The sequence below is a fragment of the Hippocampus comes genome, unplaced genomic scaffold (assembly GCF_001891065.2).
Source record: "Hippocampus comes isolate QL1 unplaced genomic scaffold, H_comes_QL1_v1.1 scaffold2, whole genome shotgun sequence".
In the NCBI taxonomy this organism is placed as follows: Eukaryota; Metazoa; Chordata; class Actinopteri; order Syngnathiformes; family Syngnathidae; genus Hippocampus; species Hippocampus comes.
In genome coordinates, this window is record NW_017805139.1 from 1,329,673 (window position 1) to 1,355,932 (window position 26,260).

General features: G+C 40.9%; 1 protein-coding gene and 1 long non-coding RNA gene across 4 annotated transcripts in view; one reads left to right on the forward strand and one right to left on the reverse strand.

Annotated features, from left to right (window-relative positions):
- fam189a1 (family with sequence similarity 189 member A1) overlaps positions 1-26,260 on the forward strand; it is a 92,394-nt gene that overhangs the window by 57,252 nt on the left and 8,882 nt on the right. For all 3 annotated transcript variants that reach the window (XM_019867572.1, XM_019867571.1, XM_019867573.1), the window contains exons 3-6: positions 18,953-19,063; positions 21,179-21,310; positions 23,400-23,507; positions 24,274-24,434. In XM_019867572.1, the coding sequence (XP_019723131.1) occupies positions 18,953-19,063; positions 21,179-21,310; positions 23,400-23,507; positions 24,274-24,434 (512 nt within the window). The remainder of the gene's footprint in view (positions 1-18,952; positions 19,064-21,178; positions 21,311-23,399; positions 23,508-24,273; positions 24,435-26,260) is intronic.
- Positions 13,785-25,714, reverse strand: LOC109514447 (uncharacterized). Its single transcript, XR_002167989.1, has 3 exons — positions 24,990-25,714; positions 23,181-23,185; positions 13,785-13,795 (listed from the first exon to the last, which is right to left on the reverse strand). It is a non-coding gene; the product is annotated as an uncharacterized LOC109514447 (long non-coding RNA).

The following is a 26,260-nucleotide window of genomic DNA, read 5'->3' on the forward strand; positions in this document are numbered from 1 at the left end:
CACACACACACACACACACACACACACACACACACACAGACACACACACACACACACACACACACACACACACACACGCGCACACAAAACAGGTGTTCAACAAACGCAGAAATAAACCAGATAGGAAGTCAGAAACACTGCAGCACATGTAATCAGCAATGTTGGTGTACAACAGAAAAGCTAAAGTAAACAACAATATGATTGCATGGATTGAAATGTATCCCATAAAATATCCACCAAACAGGTCTTATTTCAGTCCGTAACACTTTGGGGCCTTATTTTAGTAGAATGGTGCCCGTGTGCTCCGCGTAAAAATATTTCACCACTCAAATTACATTCACGTGTTAATTGTTAATTTTACCTCTGCAGTATATTTGCAATATAGTGAACAGTGAAATCTGGTGATTTATTGTCAATGGAAGAAAATATTGACTCCACAAGTGGGTCAGCATTTGTACATGCAGCTGGAACATTCGGACAATCAAACATTCTGAGAATCACCCGTATGTCAGTTGCTTATAATTCTTGCCTATAATGCATAGAAGAGGGGTGCCCATTACGTCGATCCTGATCTAGCGGTAGATCTAAGACAGGTCCCAAGTAGATCCGAGGAGTGTCGAGGAGAAAAAAAAAAACATTTGTGTGTCTTTGTACATGTTAGTAATATATTTTTTTGTGTTAATGTACGCTGCACCCTAACCATCCTATCAGTCTCATTTTCACAAAAAAATATTTAAAAAATAAAATAAAGCAGGTAATTCTTGAATATGCGGTGGCGCGTGATTACGTCACCGGAAGTTGTTTGCGCTCAGCAGTCTGCAATTGCAGCTTGTCATCAGAGCTGTTGCGCTCTATCTTTTATCATAATTCTCATTCAGATTTTGTTTCGTGTACAATTCACCGAGGGCACGGGCAAAGAATAGGAATCTAGGAGGGCCCAGGGAAGCACTTTAAAACGGTACGTGTGAGCTACGATGGTTAACAGGCTGCAAAAGTGCATCGCATGCCTCAGTTTCAGGCTGTTTCTCATCGTGGCGTGCGTGCGTGTGTGTGTGCGTGTGCGTGTGCGCGTGCCGGTAAGGGTAGATCCCGGAAGGTTAGTTGATCGAAAAGTAGATCTTCGGTCCAAAAAGTTTGGGCACCCCTGGCATAGAAGATATCAAATGTTTCATCACTATTAATGCAGAGACACTTTACTCAACTGAACTTAATTCTAGAGGACAACAGCAACAATTGCAGCTCAAACGAAATGCTGTACATGAAACATAATAGACAATTTGCTTCACACACTCCTGATTCTCATCATAAAATCGAGTTTGTTTTGGGTTACCGGTACTTTTTAGTTGATCGAAAAGTAGATCTTCGGTCCAAAAAGTTTGGGCACCCCTGGCATAGAAGATATCAAATGTTTCATCACTATTAATGCAGAGACACTTTACTCAACTGAACTTAATTCTAGAGGACAACAGCAACAATTGCAGCTCAAACGAAATGCTGTACATGAAACATAATAGACAATTTGCTTCACACACTCCTGATTCTCATCATAAAATCGAGTTTGTTTTGGGTTACCGGTACTTTTTTTTTTTTTTTTTTACAAACTGATCACTTGGTGGGGATATATTTGAGTCAGATTGACTATTTCTGCTTCTCTTAATAAAATACAAACATATAAAGCCCACACGTACTGTACACTACCAAGATGACAGTGCAATCTTTTCAAGTGTTCTCATTATAAAATTATTCCGAATGATGTCAGTCCAATTAAGGCCATTTGACAGCTACTGAAGCCTCTTTCTTGTGTGACAAGCAGGGATTAGTTTGAGTGTGTTTGCAGTCCCACGCTGAAGCTGGGCCAGCCTCAGCTAAAAGTGGACCAACTTATTGCTGTGGGCCCCCGGTAGCCCCACTGGTGGTCTCAGAACGCCCATACCGACTTCCCTTGTGCATCTTAAAACATCATCTCATTCTCTTTTACTCTCATGCTATGCCATTGGAATTGGCTAGTTTGTTCATTTCTCAGCTGAACTCCACATAAATTTCAGACATAATAGAAATGTACTCTTACCCATGGATGCAAATGTTCCAATCAGTGTGGATGCATATTTTTGTTCGATGGCTTTTGACTCGGCATTTCATCTTTTATTTTTTTTTAATGTTATTCATTTATTGTTTTAACTGGATATACTTTTGTATGTCTGATTTTAGTCCGTGTACAGCACTTTGTATGCATTGATGGTGTTTTCAAAAGTGCTCTATAAATAAAGTTGAGTTGAATTAAATTCATTAGAAAGTAAACTGGCATCTACCAAATACACAAACAAAAATATCAAATGTGAACAGTCCAATAATTCTTTCTTTTGTGAGAGAATTTTTCCTTTTGCTATATCATTCACAATGAACCCCTTCCCCTCCTCCCAATAGCTTAAATTATCATCCGGACCAGGAAGTGGACAAAAAATAACTGCACACTACTTTGAATGCCCTCTTGTACAACATTAAAATTAGAATCGACTTGTAAAATGACAGGGCTAAAAACAGCTCCGATATTTCAGTGGGTCAGGTCCACACTGGACACACTAGTGTTGATGATGTTACTCATGAATAGCAAATTGGAAATAAAAGAGAGGTAAAAAAAGTTAGAGACAGAGCTACTTTCATATTTTTGTCAATCTTTTGTGTTTTTTCTTTATAATTATGCCGTTAATTATGAGGCAAGTTGTTTATTGTCTCTACTATACTGAAGAATCTACTGTACATCATACGTAAGTACACAGGTCCTTGTCAGTGTGACTGAAATGTGTTTTATGAGTCTGACTGTTTGGGGGGGAAAAAACATAATTGTAGCCATTTTCAAAAATGGAATTAGCAGAAACACTGGAACAGAAAATAAGCAATCATTTGGGCTCTTTAGACACACGTTCTGCAAACAAGTAAGCTATTGTTTTCCTCCAAATGTGAGAATCAATTGTTTCACCGCATAAATGTAATCATCTGCACAATTTTGGGCTGAGTTGAGCTCAATATATAGATACAACTGTGCAAATTCTCGAAAAGTAAGCACGGCAACAAAATAAAAATTGTACAACGCTATTCAACCCAGCACATTAAATAACATAAATAAATAAATTGTCGGCTGAGCACAACCTGCCCATGTTGTCTTTTTAAACAAATGAATTAAGATTCTCTGTCTCATGTTTTTACATGTGATGCTCCTCTGTAGAACAACAAAATTAGTGTTGGTTAATGGAAAGGCGACGACAATATTTTATTTTTTTATTAGCTGTTTATACATCTTTGGCATCCAAAGTTTGAGCTACTTTACATTGTACTATATTTTCCGCATTATAAGGCCCTTCGGAGTACAGTATAAGGCGCACCTTCAATGAATGGCCTATTTTAAAATTGTTTTCATATATACGGCGCACCGCATTATAAGGTGCGTAGAACAGAAGTGACAAATCATGGCTGAACTTGCTTTCTGCATCCACTAGATGGAGCTACACTAAAGGGAATACAATACAATACAGCTTTATTTATATAGCGCTTTCAAAACCACTGCAGTTGTAACAAAGCACTTTACACAGAGCATTTAAAATACTCCGTGCAAGAAATCAGAATATTTATCCATAAATAAGGTGCATAAGCCGATTATTAGGCACACTTTCGGCTTTTGAGAAAATGGAATGCTTTTAGTTGCGCGTTATATTGCGGAAAATACGGGAACCTGATTGATGCAGTTTGAACCATTAATCGGTAGGCGTCGGTAATATCCTCCTGACTACCAGGAAAAAAAATGTTGTCCAATCACATTTATTTTGAAATTCCCCACTTTATGTGAAGTAAATTGAATACTGCAAAAGACATTTTTGTAATTTTTATTTTTGTTTTTAAGCTTTGATGTGTCTTCGACAGTGGACATCGGAACCCAATACATGGGAAACGGAACTTCATTATGAAACAGTTAGTCCAACAAAAATATCAAAAAGTCAACTTGACAAAGTGTTCAACATAAACATAACTGTACATCATCTCTTTTCTTTTGTTTCACTTTTGCTTCTATTATGCTTGTTTGGTATGATACTTCAAAAAGCAATTCCCTTTCTGGGAAACACAAAGGAAAATCTTGCACTTGGAGCACATAACATAGGTTTTACTGTTGCGGCCAGATTGGCGACACCTTGTGCATGTGTTTCATCCACCATCTCTGGAAGATGCACAGCACTGTAGTGTCTCAGAGCTGCATTTGGCTGTGGTTTCCATTTTTGATGTGGGGGAGTGTAGTCATCTTCGCTGTCACTTGCTGCACGTCCTGCTTGGGCTCGAGCAATTAACTCTTCACCAAGGAGCAATTTGAAGTCAAGGAGCTTCTGTGGTTTCTTCCCCAGACACTGGCAGTCACTCCTATACTGAAGCCATGAGTTGGTGATTGCCAGGTCAAAAAAGTGGAAACCTGCACGCACTGTCCATTTTCTAGTGCGAGAGGCCATCCTGTAGAAACTCAACATTCGATCGACCAAGTCCACACAACCCATGTTGGTGTTGTACTCCGCAATTGCCAGTGGCCTTGACACTTGGACAAATCGTTTCTCTTTCTTGGACCATCTTCTGCGTGTGTCCTGAGGTTCAATCCCATAGGCAGATGATGCCATGACCACTGGCTTGTTGTCCAACCATTTTATGACAGCAAGTTCAGGTGTGCTTCGTCTCACCACCAACTCTGATGACCCTCTTTCTTTCTTTTTGAAGAGCTTATCGCCTATGATCTTGCGGTCCTTTGGAACCCTGTTATTCATGAGGGTTCCAGTCGCTGTCAGTCCTTTTGTCATCATTGGGTTTGGTTTGCCCGGTACATACTGGCGCACTGGGCATCGACCAGTAAAAGGAACCATTTGCTCGTCAATGCACAATTTTCCTGTTCTTGGCAGACTCAGACATCCTTGCCTTACTTTGCTCAAGAGGGGCCTGATTCTCCACAAGAGATCACTTGTTTTTTCTTCATCTGAAACATCAAGGTCGTTGACGAGCTTGATGGAGTTTCTCAATTTGTAAAACCGATTTCTGGTCATGGATTCCGCCACAATTTTTACTCTAGTACTTGAGGCCCAATACATTTGAATGTTTGGACTTCCTAGACAGCCCATGTAAATAGAATTCCCAAAGAATGTCGTCAGTTCTTCGGGTGTGGTATTTAACGTTGCTCCAGACACAAGTACTTCACGCTGATTTGTGTACAGGGCCATTTCTTCAAACACTGAGTCATCAATGTATTGCTTCAAATAATCCATCAGGGTCCAGTTTTGGCGTGTCATAGCAGCATCATTGCCGAGTTATCAATGTATTGCTTAAAATAATCCATCGGGGTCCAGTTTTGGCGTGTCATAGCAGCATCATTGCTTTGATTAATGGGAGGATCATCGTGTTGGAATTTGAATCTTGGGAGGAATGGAGAGATAAAAACAACATTAAAATTAGTCCCAATTATTACAGAAAATCATATTTTAATCTTTAATATAAACTCAAGGTGTACTTTGTATTCTTGCTCCATAGTAGACGCCGACTGGACTTAGATGTGGACTGTGCTGCTTGATCTGAATCCTCTGCATCTGCTAGCCCTGCCTGAATTTCCTCCTCAGAGCTCCCTGAATCATCTTCCTCTATTTCTGCCTCAAACAGTGGATCTTGATCATCTTCATCAGATAACTCAATGTCTGAGTTTCCATCAACAATCTGCAGTAAAATTCTCTCTGCCTCTGAGAAAGACTCCCTATCTTGTCATTTGGGAAAAAAGAGCAATATGGATGAAATAACTTCAAATGTCCATGACAGAGGACATTTTTTAAACACTTGAATACTAGGCTCAAATACAGTTAAAATAATTCAAACAACATTTTAAAGTGTTCACAAGAGTCTTATAAATAAAATGCCAACAGCATTTTATGGCAAAATGTGTTTGATAAAAAGTATTGAACACTTACTTTTCCTCTTCCCATAAAAAGTGCTTGCACTGAAGGAAGCCATTTTCTTCTACGGTGATGTCAAGGTAACAACGCCCCACCCCTACAATTTTGGTATCATTGGAAAGCACTGAATGTCCTCTTTAGAGCACAGAAGGAGTTAATGCGATTGGATGCACTGGGTGGGAGATATTTAGGTTTAGAAATGTCCTCTACAGAGGACAAATTTGAAATACTGATAGTCAGGAGAATAAGCAAAGTGTGTTTTGTTGATCGACAAAATAGATTAACAGGCTGGCAACAGAATGCCAATGTGGCAAATTTATAGGTGCCACGGCACCTGTTTCTGAAATATTTACAAACTTTACAAATGCTGACAATTGGCCTGGACTGTTGAAAAAAATAGTATAAAAGTTACACTGATGAATAAATGCAACCTTAAATAACAGGAATAAAATGTAGCAGACAGACTTTCACTCCAAGTGTTCAGTCAAATGCCACATTCATAATGGCTTCTTTTCGGCTGTTATTGAGCAGTACAAATGAGCTCTGCTCTCTTGTCACTTGGTTCTATTTTTTTCCTTCACTAACTTGGTGTCATCGGGAGAAATGTTTGGGGGGGAAATAGAGGCATTCAAGGCAGGTTTCAATGGTTCATATTCTTTTGCTAACTGAATGAGCACTCTGCGGTCACTTGTCATAAACCAATGAATTGTGATTTGCGCACAGTTATATTGGCCATATTTCACAGTCTAATGAATTGGATGTAGCACAGCAAACAAGCATGCCCTCTTGCTGCTCTCCATGTGGCTGTATGTCAGGTGTACTATAGTCTATACAGCAGATTATTAAGTCCATCTATCCAGCCATCCATGCATCAACAAGTATGCATACTCCTTATTCGTGAAAGGTTGCAGGGAGCGGGGGATGTCTTAGCTGCCACCGGTGCTGCTGGTTTGTAATACAGGTGTTCGTTGAGTGAATGTCCTTTTCCATTTGATCTGCAAGAAAATCACTAATAAAGAGCGAGTTTGCAGTTTTAAAACCACTAGCAAGAGCTGAGTTTATGCTCACTTCAGTATTCCTTTGACCAAGGGCCAGGCCGCTCACTGATATGCACAAATGAAATTATCCCACGGTCATTCATAATGGCATGATGATGATGAGATGATGGTCGGTCAAAAAGAACAGTATCCAGCTTCATCAAAATAGCAGCGAGGAGTACTTAGTAGTCGTTCGCATGAGCACTCTATGCAATTTGACGTTAGCCACGGCTGCTACGTTGGTATGTGGTGTGACACTTATTTGTAATAGGCATTTATTATGCTTTCATTTTAAAATATACATTCGATTTGAAATTAAAAAAGAGATTGTAAACTTAGCTGTGGAGGAGAAATTCTGCAAATTTCAAGTCGTTGCATGTTTTGATTTAAGCCATCAAGCCATGCCTTATATCAACCTCATTATTAGTTTTGATGTATCATATCAGATTTAACTAAGCGATGATGAGAATTCTATCAATGATGGAGAGAAGTTGGACATCTTTCATCCACCCACACGTGCAAAATAATTTTAGGACTCAAGTAAATTGCATGCTTTCATGTTTTATAATGCGTATGCATTTACAGTAATGGATAGATGAACATAATCATGAAATGCTCATTTAAATTGAAAAATTGAAGCAGGAAGAAAAATAAGTATATTTTTAACTCTGTTACACGATTGACACCTACTTTTGAAGGAAAGAAGGCGTCAATCTGATGACGTAGGGCAGGAGTGTCCAACCTTTTTTCATTGAAAATAGACTTTCGACTCGAACAACCTACTGCGATCGACCCGATCGCGAGCGTGCAAGCATACACACACGCACGCACGCGGGTGCGCAAGCATGCATAGGCGCGCATATGCACGCATGCATGCACGCACGCCACGATGAGCAACAGCCGTAACGACCCCGAAAATGAACGAAACCGAAACCTACTTTCCCACCATCTCCCCATCCCACCCCTCGCGACCGACTTGGGACCAGTCCGCGGGCTACTGGTCGATCGCGATCGAAAAAAAACTCAGAAAAATGACCACTAACGGAAGTGGGAGGGTGGGTGCGTCAATGTAATCGTTACTAGCCCGGGTCAAGTGCCAAGGGACTTCTCAGTCCGTCACTGACAGACGCCCATTTCACCAAAAGACTGATGGAAACATACCCCGCTTGTCTTACATGCGTTTGTTCATGGCGGTGGCTGCAGCTTTGTTTGAGTCCTAGTAAGGTTTAAGTCTGGAGTTTAAGGAAGGTTTTCTGTCAGCATAATTTATGTCTCAAAATGTGCACCAGGGTGCCACAGTGGCTGAATGCTGAAAAATCAATTTTACAATCAAACCAGTGGCTGGTATTTTGTTCGACAAAATGTATATCCTTGAACGAATTGAACAGAAGCAGCATAAATGAACGAAATTCATGAAGTTGTATTCACAGCAAATCCGCTTTCACTTTGCTTTATAGTTCAGCCTTGGTGGAAGTCTGCGCTTGCATGCTGGTATTGTATTTACACGTGGGCACTACAGCATTGCTACAAAAACAAATCTAATAGTGGCTTTAGAATGTGCACAGTACTGTAAGCTGTTGTATCTTATTCGATTTGTATATCAGGTGTGAAATGTTAAAACACACACACACACACACACACATACACACACACACACATATGCGCACACACATCTTAATAAGAGAAAGTACTCTAGTTGGACAGAAATGTTTTTTTCTTTGCATAAAAATGCTTCCAGGATTCACCCAGACTGTTTTCTTTTTTTTTTTTTCTTTTTTGTCACCTAGCTGCCAGACTGAGAAAAAGCCCATGCAAGCTGAAAGTGAGAGTATTTGTTTATGGGGTCTGTTCTTGCTCACAGTTTGCCCAGTGCCTCTGGTTAGTTTGTATTAGCATGGACTCTTTTTACTTCTCCTTACACCAAAACCATTTCTTCTTCATAGAGGGACTCTGCCACTAGACTCTCAAATCAGAATAGGAGTGTTCTCTGATGGTGGGTACATTCCACCAAGGGGGAGCAATGTACATGTAAACATGCATTATGGATTGTTTCTCTGACTCCGAGGCTCTGGTACCGGTAATCTTAACTCTGTGATGTATTTTAAACTTGGATGTTTCTTGATACACTCCCTAAGAAGAAACTCTTCTCTCTGCGGGATATAGTCAACTTATACCTTGTCCATTGCATTAATGGTAATAGCTTTGGAGCTTGATAATGTATGTTTTCTTTGGCATAGTCGTGATTCTTGAATTGGATGATCAAAATATTTCTTTTGGTTTGTTTAATATCGACGTCAGACGACACAAATGTAGCCCAATTTTGAGCCGACAGACCTGTCACAGACAAGCGGAAGTAGCCGATTTTGAATTGTTTTGACGTGTCCGAGCCTGTGTAGTAGGACATACTCAATACAACTGGTCGTGAGGCAAATGGTTCGCTTCATGACCACGACAACGAAAGTCTGGTATGTCAGAATTTGTCTTCGTCTTGCCGCATAGTGTGACCTATCCTACGCCGTCCTTGGATTGTGTTTGTTTTACCTTTCGTTGAATATGTCATATTTAACATATAGGTATTTATTTTGGGTGTCGGCCTCACAGTGCAGAGATGCAGGGTTCGTCTGTGAAGTTTTTTTGAGTCACAGTGTTTATTTGACTACTTTAAATGAATCCCACTTGAAACATAAGGCAGAAAGTGGACATTTGCGTTGATAGAACGAGAACGTCGTGCTTTGTGCGCATGCGTGTCACATCACAAACGTGTTGCTTCATATAACTCCAAGTCACATTTTACAATGTGGAGGAGTACGTAAAAAGATCAGATTTAACAAAAATATCAAATTGGGCTTCACACCCTCCAGTATGAACACAGCCTTAGTCTTTATTAGCTGTTTCTGAAATGTTGTGTTCATACTCCTTCCCATAAAAATTAGTGACGTCACGGAAATGATCTCGCGCTGCCTGCACGAGTCAGGAATTTGAACCACGACAAGATCACTTACCAGATGAGTTAAATGTTCATCCTATGATAGGAATGAGATTTCAGGCTGCAGTTAACGCTGATCATATATATTCACAAGGCCGTAACTCATGAACTCAAGTTGGCAATATTCAAGAAGGACATTGAAGAACATTTCTTAGCCCAAGCCTTTTCAGAGTTTTCCAAAGCGGCCAGTATCACACCTCCTCCATTAACCTTGAATTAAATGACCATTGGCAACCTTGAATGGTGGATTCTTATTTTTCCGGCGAAAAGAGTTTAATTGATGAGTGTACACATTTGGGTTGTTAAATTCACTGTTACACTCGTAACACTATCAATTTCAAATGTAAATGCATGGTTTTGACGTCATAAAATATGTGGGAGCCTTCCGTTTTACCTTGCCACACTTTATTTACAAGTAAGGAACATAAACCATGCATAAATACTGGTTTATGAAGAAAAAGATGGTGTACAATTAGATTTAGGGTTCCTAATTGCATGTTGAAGGGGCTGAATCCCATTGTCTTCCCCTTGACTCCCTTGCAGGACACACATGATCATCAGTGATTCCTTCTCGTTATGTATCTTCCACATACTTTGTGTGAAAGCCGGGGCAAAGTGTAACAGAGCAAGGCCGAGTCAATGCAAACATTTTGGCTCACCATAATGCCTCATGAAGGATGTCTTCCCCTGAGGCACAAGAAGCAGGAAATGTGGCCCCATATTACTTTTTAATTAGAATATGAATTAACTAGACCTCCTTATCTGACAGCTCCAAAAGGCAAGAGCAACATGATCTAGGCTTCACGAGAAAAACGTCCTGTGTCAAAGCTTGCATTACTTTGCCTCAAGGCCAAGAAGAAGCCAGAACATTTTTCAATGTTTTGCAACTTCCATGTGGTGTGATTCTGAGGTGTGACAATCCGTCTCATTACAGCATCCTCCCACCTCCTTGTTTGCGCTCTTCAGAGATCGGTGGCTGATGAAAATGAGAGGTAGAGGCTAATCACCTGCTGACCTTTAGGGTGATACTCTCTTTCACGGTGTGTTCTGATCAAAATGCATGAGCTCTGGCACAGGGGTGAGCTCCACAAGATCCCTTACCTCCACCCATCCCCCCCTTTAATTATGATTTTTTTTTTTAATTTTGGTAAATTGAGTTTTTTTTTTAAAACATTGTAAGTGGTACAGTTACGGGGACACCTTTCTCAGTTGTCAGTTAAAAGCGTGAACCGTTTTTTTTTTTTTTTCCAGATGATGTCTTCAAACACAGGAGCAAATCCATCACACCCTGTAGGGATGCAGTCTGACAAGCTGTCAACATCACTACACATCAAATCCTATACACTCAATCTAAACATGTTTCCGATTTGCCTCTCTCTTTCTGTCACGCAACAGCTAAAACACATCTGGGGCCCAGCACGAATCTCGAGCAAAGCGCCGTCTAACTGTGCACATGGGTGGAGTTTTCTTTCATTTGGTATTTTACTCGACTAGTAGTTGGGGGCGTTTGCGCAGTTGTGGGAGGAAACATAGTCGACTGCTGGCCAATTAAATTGGCTCCCCTAATTCCCTTTAAATTCAGTGCACAAAAAGCAGTGCGGTCGACATGTGACCATATGCAGGAAGTAAATATCAAGCCACACATTTACAGCTCCAATATAACGGCTTGTACTCTTCTGCTTTTTTTCAATAAAATTTTGGAGTGTCGATCCATTAATCCATTTTCCATAGCTCTCACCGGACACCATTCATTTTCACATTCACACCGTCACACCGGAAATGAATCCATGCTGCCTGCAACCCAAGTCAGGCGAATGTACAGGTACATACTCAGTGATAGATTTTGAAGTGTGTCTTTGGGAATTTCTGTCCATTCATCCAGAAGAGGAGAGGTAGAGTTTACTGATGCTAGAGCTGAGTGAAGGCCTCCTTGTTCACCATCAATTTTTTAGTTCATCCCAAAGGTGTTTCATTCGGTTGAGGTCAGGAGGTCAAATTTTTGCGCACCTAACAATGTTGGACGCATGAACGCTAAGATGAACAGGGTTAGGAGAATGACTTCAAAAATGTATTCCAATAGCGTTATTCATTACATGTTAAAAAATGGCAGTAATGTTAAGTGTTGCACTATATTCATCTAATTTAACTTGAGTACTTTCACTTGATATCTCCAATGCCAAAAATTCTTATAAGACAAAAGAAACCAAATACCAATGTTGAATGGTATTTTCTGTCTTAAATTTATTTCATCAAAAAATTGAGCCAACGGTTAGATGTGTCTATTTCAAAGCTACACTAAGTATTACTACTAAAGTAGTGTAGCTCGAGTTATCGTTCAACATAACATCACCACTCTGTCGCAAAACACCATATTTTCAGAGGCAATATTCGCTATTTCAATCAAGTTAGCTTCTGCTAATACCAGTGGTCTTCTCTGCAAATGTTTCTTTAAAACAGAAGTCGACACTTGCACTATATCGTAGTTTTCTTCCCCCTTTCTGCTTCATATACAACCCGGTAAAATGCACATGAACTGTTTGTGTGTTTGTCTGTTTATTTATCTATTTATTAAAAAAAGCAAGACCATACTGTCTATGCTGTGAGCCTGTGTGTGCCATATTCCCATCTTGTTCCATCTCTGAGGTTTTGAATGGGGTCGGGGGGTGGGGGGGTGTAATAAAATGCATTAACTGTCGCGGAATCCTTTCCTAATTACGTAACGCTGTGTTCCATTACACTCCAAGTCTAAAGATGACTCATTAGATTTACTGGAGAGGGGGCCTACAACCTTTATTAATGACAATTCTGTACTCATCATGTCTCTCAACTTGCACAACATATGAATTAGCATGCCTCCGCTTTGATTTACTTAAGTTTTAAAAAAATATCTGGATTTCAATTGTTCTATGCTCCTGAAATAATGCTTTTCCCAAGAAGGATTAGAGAGTCTGCGAAGATTGTTATGTTTTGGTCAGGGAGATGTCCCTTAGGTTATGCCTCTGGGAGCGTGAATCAACATCGAGTCTGTTGATTTGAACTTGAGGTCACTCGACTCCGTTTAGCAGTAATCCTGGTGATGATGTCCGAACACACACACACAATCACGCTCCCAGATGCATAAATATGCGCCACGGCCCTCGACTCGGGGGGAGGGAATGAGGCTGAAAGTTACCAATTATCAGGAGAACGATGACCGACAGCTGTTGCAGTCTTGATTGTGTTTTCTTGACTGATTTTTGCTTACCCTCCACATTGTCTATTTGGCCAGGTTTCCCATTGCCTTTTATTTGGTTTTAAGCTTTTTGAAAGTCTTTAATTGCATACTGTACGTCTTAAATTGTGTTCAAACATTATGAGCTGTCCTTTGAGTATTTTTGTGACAGATGTTCTGGAGCTCTGCAGGAGCTTGAGTACTGTTGTATATACTGCATTATCAAAGGAGAACCCAATCGGAGCGGTGCAATACATTGAGTTGAAGCAAAACGTTGCTCATGTCTCCGGAGGACAAGAGATAATTGGAAAGAAATGAGTGCTGTCACAGTGCTGCTGCAGACTAATGACTGATTTGCCAAGCTTTATGAGGGCACTGATGTGCTCCCGTTTAAAAATATAACATCAAAATCTGACACACCTGAGTTCAACTTCTATTTATATTTGGAAAAAATAAAATATCTAGAAATGTAAGTTGTGCACGTTCCAATCTGCATGAATCATTCGCAAACACTCATTAAGTTCTTTTGTTTAGCCTCAATCAAGTGAGATCATCAAAATTTTAGAACCCAAACATCTCAGTATGATGCATTGCAGTTCTATACCACGGCAAACTACCATATTCATAAACTCATTCATAAATCTCTCACAGTGTCAATAAAAATGGGCATACGTAATGATCTATTTAATTGCGTAAAATACATTACATGGTCAATAAATATTTATGTGGAAAGTGTACTCCCCACGTCATTGCATTTCGTACGTATGGTTTGGTATGGTTTCGTACAAATTGGTGCCGTTGTTAAATCCAGCTTCTTTCATCTTAGACAGCTGGCTAAAGTAAAACCTCTCCTTTCTCATGAGCACCTTGAGACAGTAATTCACGCCTTCGTCACATCCCGGCTCGATTACTGCAATGCACTTTACTTTGGAGTCAGCCAATCCTCCATTAAGCGTCTCCAGCTGGTCCAGAATGCCGCTGCTCGCCTCTTGACTGGTACTCGTAAGAGGGAGCACATAACTCCTACTCTGGCATCCCTTCACTGGCTCTCTATACATTTTAGAGTTCTTTTGAAGATCCTATTATTTGTTTTCAAATCTTTAAATGACCTCGCGCCACCTTACCTCGCTGAGCTCATCCGCCCCTACACACCTGCCCGGCGCCTCAGGTCTGTGGACCAGACATTATGAGAAGTACCAAGAACTAAACGGAGGCTCAGAGGGGATCGAGCCTTTTCCGTTGCTGGTGCCTCTCTCTGGAGGGACTGGACCTCCCACTGAACATTCGGCAAGCCCCCTCGCTACCCATCTTTAAAACCCGCTTCAAAACTCACTTGTATTCTTTGGCATTTGACTCAGCATGACTCAGATTTGATCTTAGTTTTACTGTTTGGTGCCTACCACCATCTTTGTTACTGATTATTGCTTTATTGTATATATGTTAGTTGCTCCATGTACAGCACTTTGTATGCAGCAATGGCTGTTTGAAAGTGCGCTATATATACAGTTGAGTTGCGTATGTGGATATTCATGAAAGGTGCATTGACAACGTTTACTCTTTTGTTTCCCATCACCACATGAGATCATTCACATCTTATCACCGAATTTTTCTGATTTAAATAAACAGCAGTGAAATATGAGCCTGCGTCAGAGCCAAATGGGCTTTCAGCAAGGAAAACATATGTCTTTATTACAGGAATACATACAATTGTCTATTTTTTGTTGCAGACTCCTAACAGCCTATTTGTTGAGATGGGCTTTAAATATGGACTTTCTGAAGTGACTAAAGTTCCACTTCAATCCACATCGTAAATCATACAAGTTTATACACCATAATAGCGTATTTGACTCTAAATTGTCCCAAGGTGTGAGTGTGAGCTTGGATTGTTGTTCGTCTGTGTGTGCCCTGCGATTGGCTGGCAACCAGTTCAGGGTGTCCCCCGCCTACTGCCAGAAGACGGCTGGGATAGGCTCCAGCACCCCCCGCGACCCATGTGAGGATAAGCGGATCAGAAAATGGATGGATAAATCCAAAACATTTTTTTTTCATCTTGGAAAAAAATGGATGGATTTCCTGCCAGATAAAGGATTGGAACTGCCGAAGCTCAAGTATTTTATCCTGTGACAGATATAGAGACTCATAATGACACACCTGAACCTCGGGTCTTCTGCTGTAATCTATGAGTGGGTGTCATAGAGATGAATAGTGATTGTATTGTGGCATGTCGTCCTCTGCCGTGAGTGTTAAATGGTGTGAGGATGACATGCACTGTAAATCCACCACACACTCCTTATGTGTATTTTCCGATTTGGCATGCAGTGTGCAGCTCTGCAGTACTTAATGACAAGCTGCTAAAAGGTGCGATGTGATCTTACTTTGTAACGAGAAGGCATTGGTGTGCAGCACCTGTGTGACAATCAGCCCGGTACAGAAAGTCTGGAGGATATGCAGGCCAGGAGAGGACTGCGTACCTCAATTATTTATTCATATGCAATCTATAATGGTTGTGTTGAAACCTTATTAATTAAAATCTGTTTTATTGTAAGTAGCTCCGATGAGCTCAGACGATATTCCAAAGATTCCAGGTTTTGATATAAGGAAGCTACTTTGTTAAACTTGGCCTTGTAGACCTATTAGTGTATTAGTGAAAGTGAATTTATGGTGGATTCGTCCACTTCATTTTAAGGGCATCAATAGTAGACACTGCAATTTGTCTGTGATCGGAAACACCACAGAAAATCGGCAAATCCCTGTAAACTATTTTGTTGGGGAGTTTAACAAGCTTAAAAAAAAACTTTGGCTGCGTTTCAGTTTATCATTGACTCAATGGCAAGTTTGTGAAGCGTGTCCAAAGAGATTGGGCAAGAGTTGACGTACACCCTGCGATAACGCTGGACAGTATCAAGGTTTCCATTTAAATTTTAATACGGCAAATGACATAAAAATACAGTACAAGTATTAGCAATTTTTTTTCAATTGGCACAGCCGCTCTTGCAGACTTTTTGACTCATACTTATATCATCCATCTGGGAAGGAACAAAAGATGTCTTATTACTTTTAGAACTCATGAGCTTAATCTCTTGAAGCAATCTAGTACAAACTAATATTTTGTTTATAGACTGGCGCATATGTGATGTCTCCACAAATGAATTGAAATAAAATAAGATAAGATAAGAAAACCTTTATTGGTCTCACAATGGAGAAATGAAATATCCGAACTGAGACATGATTTGAATTCTAATATACTTTTCTTATTTGCAAATTAATAATTCACAACCTCAAAAGAATCACCTGGAATGTAAAACATTAATGACACACTATCCAGTCTCTTTGTCCCTCTCAGTCATATGTGTCGAACACTAGTTGTTTTTTTATGACACATGTGCTACAAATCTTTTTGCAGACACATTTTTTATGTGTGTGTCCTCTAAAATAGGTTCTTACCTAATTGTGCACAGGCATTAAGCATGTAAATGGAGATAAGGCTGTCTGAGGTTCAGGCGTCTTACCGTCCTTAACCTTGGCATCACATCATTCGGCCATTGTGGTCATCAAGCCACGTATTGTTCACTGAATGCATCTGCTGAAAAGGGTACTCACGTTAGCAGAGGCCACACAAAACACCAATTTGTGCATTCTATTCAAAGAGTTATGTTTTTTCACCTTACTGGATTTTTTTTTTCAGCAAGGTAATTCAAAATTCTTTCCAGGTGAAAGAGAATCATGCATGCTGCAATTTAGGAAGAAACCTCATAATTGTTGCAGGAAACATCCTGTAGACAAGATATGGACAAAAATCTTAAATTCGGTGAAGGTTCCGGACAGAATCGGACTCTACAAATGTAAACTCAAGAAAAGTTAATCGAACAAAAAATATTTATTTCCAAAAATAGGCGCAAGGCTGACAAAGTACAAATAATGGAGAACAAGCCAGGAATAATGCAAAGAAAACAAAAAGCCCTTGCACAAGGCAAGGAAAAAATATGAACGAAAATAGCTTATAACAAAAGTACAAGACCAACCCGCATGGAGAACAAACCGAGGAGACACTTAAACACACCAGAAACTACTTACTTGAATAACAAAGAGCATAAGCCAAGGCTAGAACCCCAAAAAAACGGAGAAAACATAAATCAACGCAAAAGCCAAAACCAGAACGAGAATAATAAGAGAGCGTCAAGAGATAATGCACGTGAACAATCACTTGTGCAAGGCGAAATCATCCGACACCTTAACGTGGGTCCATAAGGTCCGTAAATAGTCCCAATAGTTCTGATGCCAGACAGGTGCGCAGTGGGAAAACCAGGAAGGCCTCCGCCACCTGCTGTGCACTAACCGAACGTGATCATGACAGTCGGGACATGCTCCGGATCACTCGCGACCCTACAAGTGCTCTAGAAAATGGATGAATGGGTGTTTCCAAATGTGTGAAAAAGTTTGGGGACCTTTCTGTTCCTTTATGACTGCCAGAGTGCATCAATGAAGACCCATAATAGCTTCAGCAATCCTTCGCAAGCACCGGGTGAACATGCCACCTGCACAGAGCCTGGAGCTCAGGTTGAAACCCTCCATCCTCAGGTGGATTTTTGAACCCAACAGGCTGCAAAAATGCGTCGCATGCCCTCCGTGTCATGCTGTTGCTCATCATGGCGTGCGTGTGTATGTGCGTGCGCGTTAACAGGTCGATCACGGGAGGTTGGTTGATCGAAAAGTCGGTCCAAAAAGTTTGGGCACCCCTGCTAAGTCATTCTCCGATTTTGCAACTGTTTCGTTGAATAGTAGATCTTTTCTTACATTGGTCATTGGTATGTTGGCAGGTAAACTGGGCTGCTGCAGTCGTACTTTGACAAAAGTAAAAAGCATTTCGCCGCTCAAAACACTCATACCCGAGTTACATATTGATAATAAACTGAATTCTGCTGTCAATTTAAAAACTCATTCTGCTACACATACCCTGTAATTTGAAATATCTGGATTGTAGCCATTCATATTTCTGTCAAAGGAATTTATATCTCTAGCACTGTCATCTTGGGGGGTAAAAAAAGCCTTATGCCCTGTGGAAACAGAGGCCAAGGGAATGATTGGAATGAAAGTAAATTAGACCGCATCAAAGAGCTCAACTGCTACCTCGATCACCGTTAAGAAATAGTTGCTGTCCATGCGTGTGTGTGTGTGTGTGTGTGTGTGTGTGTGTGTGTGTGTGTGTGTGTGTGTGTGTGTGTGTGTGCGCGCGCGCGCGTGTGTGTGTGTATGCTTCTCTTCAAGAACAAATTAAAAATTTCACTTTGGGTCACGACATTTTTCAGTACACCGTTTAGCCAGCAATTTGGTTGAAGAAATGTTTGAGAAATCAATTGAGGACACCAAAAGCATTACAATATTTATGAACAATCTCCCGGTGCCATGCAAATGCATCTTGCAGGGGCTTTGAACAGAATAGGGGAACATACTGCAATTGTTAAAGCTGTAAAATTGCACATTTTCTTTGAGTTGAAATCTGTTGAGCAATGGTGATTCTAATATGTCTGCCGCTAAGCAGTGACATGATGCTGACTAAAAGAAATCATTGATTTTCATTTACATTGTAAGATCAATGCAAATGTCAACTGTGGCGGTCAGTTCCAAGTGTGCGATGACTTAATGCCAGGGACAGGACAGAAGAGTCTGAGTGCCTCTCTGACCAACAGCAGATGACATGATGCTCGACATCTTTCCTTTCACTCTTTTCCCTCTTTCCTCCTTCTGTCTGTTGCAGATCACATTCTTCATGTTGTTGTCAGCAGTTTGCGTGATGCTCAACCTGGCAGGCTCCATCCTCTCCTGCCAGAATGCTCAGCTGGTCAACTCCCTCGAAGAATGTCAGCTGGTAAGACCATATGAGCCGCTCCGGAGCCCACTCTCCAACTTCCATCATCCATCTATTTATTCTCGAACACTTATTTTGTTCAAGGACACTAGGGAGTTAGAGCCTATCCCAAATGACATAGAGGTGGGGGACGCTCTGGACTGCTTACTCCTCAATCAGACAAGACACTTGCAGACATACAACAGACAGACAAAAACACACATTAATGTACATTTACGGTGATATTCACAATTACAATTTTGATTCTTCATTGACACATGTTTTGGAGAAGAGATTTGAATAAAATTGGAAGAACTCCATAAATAAGGGCCTTTTTTCGTGAGCATGTGCACTCAGCGTAAAAAACTAGCACACTTCATTATCTTGCAGGGCCAAGTCGAGTTGACTGTGTTTCGCAATTTGGCAGATCGTGTTGCACCTCGCTGGGTGTTCCAGCAAAGCGGTCTCCAATTGCTCAGTCACGTGCAGCCGGCCAGATATGTTATTCGCAAGGGGAGATCTTGCAGTTCACCTGTATAAACGCACTTTGCGTGTGCCAATGTCGTGCACAGACTGCATGAGTCTATTTCTGCTTCTGCAGTGTCAAGCCTTGTCTTGCGCTTCAACCACCCTGATTTTAATGGAAATGAGGGGAGCCGCTACGATTGGCTGGTAGTTAGTTGTCTACTTCCCATTCCACAATGAAGCACATCGGCGCAAACGGCCCCTTTTTCCCCAATTTGTACCTCTGCAAAGTGGAGGAAAATAGGAAAAGAAAGAAAGCTCCACCCACGCGCACAGCTTGACTGACACAGAGCATGAAACTGGGACCCATAAACTCCGTTGAGTCCCTTGAAAAGAAATGTAATCAATTATTCGTGACAAACGGACCAATATATGTGATTTGAACCTTGCAATAAGGCAGAAATATTGCTGTGCTGATCTATCACTAAAATTATCTTCAAAAGAAGACATCAATTCAAGTGATGGCATATTCTCCAAGCCACAGTAACAGCGCCACAAGAGGGCTTTTTTTTTTCTTATTTGAACTGAATGGATGAAATCGTTCCCATTAGTCAGTTGTGAAATTCATGCGGGAAGCCATTTTGGTCCTACCTTTTGTCAGGGTCGGGTACATTTTCAAATACAAATGTCAACGAGTGTTGTTTATAACTTTCATAACTTTGTTGCTATAAATTGGGAATTTCTCCATTGTGAGATGAATAAAGGTTTTCTTATTCTTATTCTTATCATTCGGATGCCATTTAGTGACTCAACCAGTACCCAAACCAGCAAATCCATATTTGCAATAAGCAGCACATCTCAGTTCACAAACAAAAGGTACAGGCATGAAAAATAAAAATTGATCTAACTTTTGTGTGTCTTCTGCAGGAGAAGATTTCGATATACTGTACGTCTTGCATTAAGTATAGTAAAAGTGTGACATTACCAATATGACACATTGTCGAAACAGTGAGCAAAGGAGGACGTCTTTTTTTTTTTTCTGAACATGTCAAGTAGCTGTTAGTGTCAGTGGAAAACTATATCCCGTGTTCTTTCACACTGTTGAGATGTCTTCACAATTCTCTGACCTATCAACCCCGTCGTCAGTAAATCTTACAACACGGTGTCAAGAAGTGCGACTGAACCCTTCATTACGTTCAAGAATTGAAATTGAAACTCACACCAAACCACACCGCTTAACTCCCACGCTTAGAGGCTGCTTTTCTATCGACTCCTGTGGACTTCAGCTTCCTTCTTCATGTGGATCTCCAGAGATCCTCCCCAAGTCCCAACCGAAATTTTATTGCATCTCATCTCCTCTCCCCAAACTGAATTAACCCATACTTGTTGAGTTCATGTCCTGCTTTCTCTCAATCTGGGACACATTGCAGAGGTGAGCTCCACCGCAATCCCTCCCTGGGTAGCTCCTCATATTTCACAGTGTCTCTTTGGTTACACATGTGGATTCTTTTACAACTGCCCATTGCATGTAAAACAGCAGTACTTTTTTTTTTTACTGCATTTAATCGTAAGTGTAAACACAACCACTCTCTTGTCCCCTAATTTTTGTAGACCACCATGTCTGATGTGAGTATATTCATGAAAAATCATTATCTCCTCCTCTTCTCTCAGCTCAAGTTTGACAGCGACGGAGTGTGTGTTTGCTGTGAGTTCCAGCAACAGAGTTCAAGCTGCAACAACCTTGGAGAGACGCTGAAACTGAACCCACTGAGGGACTGCAATACCATACGCTTGCGTCTCAAGGTGTGTACGTCCACGTAGAGCGGTTTTCCAAAAGAAATCAGCATGCTTTCAACAAACGAATGGATTTTGTCAGTGCAAACCTCCTCAATGTTTATTTGTGTTTTCCCCTGCAGTAATTGCTCATCGGCAGAACATGGATTATTTTTGGGTTGCTGCTGTACATATTGGACATGGTTATCACAATAGTACACTTTGAGATTTTTTAGATGATCATTTCTTTAAATACTGGAATGACCTTTAATGTCGAAAAAAAAAATCATAATAATCATAAATCTTTGAAAAGGTATCAAATCTATTTATGTCTGTATTGTCGTTGTGGAACACATTCCATGTGGGAATATGCATGTGCTGTTTCCAGCTTCACCAGTCACTGATTAAATCAGGAGGAAGTGAAAATTGGCAGCAACATTTTTCTTTCCCCAAGTGACAAACCTCTTAGTATGGAGGACATAACTCGTCTGGCTTGGCTGCAAGTGCATGATCTCGGAAGATCATCTCCACTGCCCGAATGATATACAACTGTGCTTTTATTGCAGAACGGCAATCATATCCGTTCATTTTATGCCTCTGATTGATTAGAAAACATTGATAAGCAAATAAAAGACTCCTCGGGATGAAGCGTGCTTTGGAAAAGAGGAAAGATCAAGTACATTTATCATAGAGATCATTTCTCTTTCAACGACATCTGGGAATTAGGGCAATAAACCTTTATTAAGAGCGCAAGTCGTGAGACGTGTTGAGTTATGTGGAACCAGAAGCTGTCATGATCTGCTCCCCTGAGTCTTTACCATGCCACATGACTGGTTTACTCCGGTCCCGTTACAGACGATAACTAGGTAGCTGACATGCTCTTCCTCTGAGCAGAGATTATTCTAATGGGTGTATAGAACACTGACCATGGCCAACTTTTCAGATTCAGTGATTTCAGCTGGCACCAGGGCTGTAATTCATCAGTGGGATGGAACAATGCAATAAGTGTGTGTTCAAGGGCAGATTTGTAGCCTTGCTGTGAAAATCTCTCCCCAGATTGGCTTGGGACACAGCATCTATGGGTGGTTAATTATCTCCGTAACACTTGCCCAATGTTTTGTCCGAGCAAAATGTATGACATTATTAGGTGCACCGTCCTATATTAGCACTGTCGACGAATAATAACACAAAAGAGATCAGAAGTAGCTGTTGTATAACTGTGCACTTTTGGAAAATTGCTGTCCAAAATAATGGTTGGAATGCAAATTCTAGGACACCATACACACGCACAACATGATCTCAGCATGGCATGCATGAAAGAGGCCAGGCCACAGTGCTCCAAGGAGCCACGGTTGTACTGGGGAAGGTTATCGCTATCTCTCACAATGTTTCATTTGGCTGGTGTTAACATGCTCACACCCATGCATTGGGTTCCACTTTCCCACTCAGTAGGGAAAATACAGAGGGCGCTGCTGGAAGGAATGTTGTCAGGCTGTGCATTGTGGGTAAACATGCATACAATATTATATATGTGCAGTACTTAAGGTGCTTTGAAACTTTTGCTGGAATCTGTCCTCTTCAAGACAAATTCTTCCCCTGGATCCAATTTCCATGCAGTTGGTGTTTCTGTGCGGCCCGCCAGGAAATGAATTTCTATAATACGGTTATTAACGGTTTATGTGGTATAAGCTCCGAAGAGAGTAGTCCTTAGTCTCTGAGCAGTTGGGCACATTTCCTGGCTGAGAGTGTGATGGTGTCTGTTGATGAGTTGAATTCTCCCATAAAATAAACATTTTACATTTGACCTTGTACTGTTATTGTAGTCAGCGTTTCAGTTAAAGTTTATGGAGATCCTTGTTGGAACTATAAAGCACGGATGTCCACGTGCTATTTCTCTAACTCACTCTTGAGGAAACCTGGCATACCTTCGGTCAAAAATGTATTTTGTCAGATGATTCCAAGAAACTTTCTACGTTGCAAACAACAACCCCCTTGCAATAAGGGTGCATTATATGTACCGGTACTGTGTTTGCACTGACACGTGTGTCCTGATGGTTACATTTATACCTTTGTCCTTTTCAATCATCTCATCGTCTCCTCCTCATGTTCCCTCTCGTAGGAGCTGCTGTTCAGCGTGTGCGCCCTAAACGTCATCTCCACCATTGTTTGTGCCCTGGCGACAGCCATGTGCTGCATGCAAATTGTCTCCACTGATGTGCTGCAGATGGTGAGTGTGGACAATAATAATGGGAGGCCTTTTTTTTTTTGGCTTTCACTGGGAAAACAATCGCTATCGCCCTAGAATTGAATTATGCAATGTGATTCCCATTCTCCATCCCAAGCCTGTGAAAGATCATTTCATTTTAGCAAAAGTCAGCCGAGGACAACCGCCACAGGACCCGTGTCCTATCCTCTTGCAGTCGAATGAAACGCTTGAAACTCTCTTGTCATTTGTTCCGCAGAGGTGCAATATTCTCCGAATTAACTTTCCCTGTCATTTTATGTGGAGCAATAAAACTATTAAGAAAAGCTTAATACCTCCTGCCATGAGGGAAATTAACATGACCAAGCTATATTTGGTTTTCGCACCAAAATTTTTTTTTTTTTTTTTTTTTTTTTTTTTACTGCACCGATCAAAAGCAGAAGCTCTGCCAGTGCAAAAACAATTATGAATACAGTGACTGGTTTTCAGAATGAAATTATATTCTTTGTAGGAAAAAAATGTTATGGCATACTACTCGTTAAATATAGAAAAGGATAAATGAAGAGTTGTTGTGGAAAAATTTCCCACTTGGGAAATTTTTAAAATACTGTAGTAGCACCTGAAAGAAAAATGTCTTAAAATCGTACTGCAGCTTGCCAGCGCTTGAAACAGCAGCAGCGCAGCGGAATCAACTTTTAATATCTGAGGGGGATGCTGTGGGGACTTTATGGTTTGAAATAACAAGCAGGGACTTCTCGAACGACAGCGTGTCTCTTTTGATGTCTTTCAGTTCATGCCACACCGAACAAGAGAGCTAAACGCTGATTGTATGACTCCCCATGGAACTATCCTTCACCAAACGCTGGACTTTGATGAGTTTATTCCTCCCATTCCCCCACCGCCTTACTACCCCCCTGAGTACACCTGCACACCATCAATGGACGGACAAAGGTGAGAAGCAAAAGGCCTCTCATCAGTATCCCTTTTTTTTATTGCATCTAAGTTGCTTTCCCCAAATGTCGCATACTATCTGAGTGTCTTCTATTTGAAATCCTCCATATTTAACAAACAAAGAGATTTAGTACTTGAAGACAATGATCATGGAGACTCGATTTATTCATGAACATTTTTATTGACAATTCAAGATAATTAAACTGTTGCAACTACATAATACTGTTCAAATAAGCTCAAGATTCTAATAACCATCTTTCATAACCTGTTTAAGTTAATTCTACCCAAGGAATAGAGGCAGAGTATTAAAAAAAAAAAAAAAGCACAGTCGAGAGCAGGAATGGGCAACTATATGATGGAGGGAGCTACAATTTTTCAAAATTGCACAGGACCGAGCACTTCCTGACCAAATGCTGTATTTGATAGAAATGACATTTTAAACATGGACAAAATATGTGCATGTCTGTTTTTTTTTTTTTTAATTGAACCAAGGCAATTCACAAAACCGGTGCCTCTTCATTGCACGGTGACTCCACCGTCCGTCACAACAGCCACTCACGGGGCATGTGTACTTAGACTTGCATTGTTTAATCTTTGAGACAAGTGTATGTTACTGATGAGGCGGCGGGCTCTGTGACTGGGTGGCCAGTGAAACGCGGGGCATCTTGGACTTGCTGTCAAGCAGGCGCACTATATGGGGGAGCTAACGCGCTCGCTCGCAGCCTCCCTGGCACTGAAGAATGACTCGCGGGCCAGATGATGGACCGGCAAAATTTACTGATGTGCCCACCAATGGTTGATTTATTGTTAGGTCCTTTGAATGCTAAGCCAATGTGTTCACTTCCTGCTCTTTCAGCGGTATATGTGAATGTGCCCTTTCCTGGTAATTACATCATAGACCCTCCTTATTCTCTCCAGTTTGAAAGTGTCTCCATTAGCTTTTGTAACTCTAAAATGCCACAAAATTGATCATGGCTGACAGCATCTCGACGTTCTTCTTCTCGAATGGAGATGAGTTGGAAGTGTTCCTAAGTAATGGCTGCAAATATGTGGGAAACAGTGTTATTACAGTTAAAAATAGATCAGGTGATTTATAATGTTCAAAACTTAATCTTGGGGCCACTCCGAGTGTTGGCCACCAATTGCCCATCTCTGTTCCGGACGAATTTGAATTGCAGGGAGTGAGGCAAAGGCAGGCAGCATGTTAAATTGGCGCTTAGCACTCGAGAGAGAGATTCTGGCTTTCACGAACAGCTCGAATCTTGTGAGGAGTTTCCATATTTTCCCTGTGCTTGCGTGGTGTTTCTCCAGTGCTCCGGCTTCTTTCCACATTCCAAAAGCAAACAGGTTAGATCCAGTCAAGATTTTGATTCACCATAAGTGTGCATATAAGTGTTAATGTCTTTGTTTTCAATGTGGTCTGGTGAGCAGTCCAAGTCGTACCCGTCGTCTTGTTGGGCTAGTCTCACCCAGTACCCTAACTAGGGCAAACAGGATGGATGAATGGATGAAAACAAAGACAAAAAAATATTTGTTTCAGTGCATAACACCCGTCACATGTAGCTTGTCACGTTGTAAGGTGGTGGTGGACCCCAAAAAGCAGGCAGGAGGGAGGAGCAGGGTGTACTTGAAGAAGTGTATTGATAAAACACAGAAAACTAAATCCTAAACAAACAAAGTCCTAACAACAAAATGAATCCAAAGTATCAAACAGAACCATGACTGAAGCTCAAAAAAATAGAACAGGACCATGACAGAAACAAACAGGACAAGCAAACAAACAATGACCCGACAATGAGTGGTCGGGCGGGAGTCCTTTTAAACAA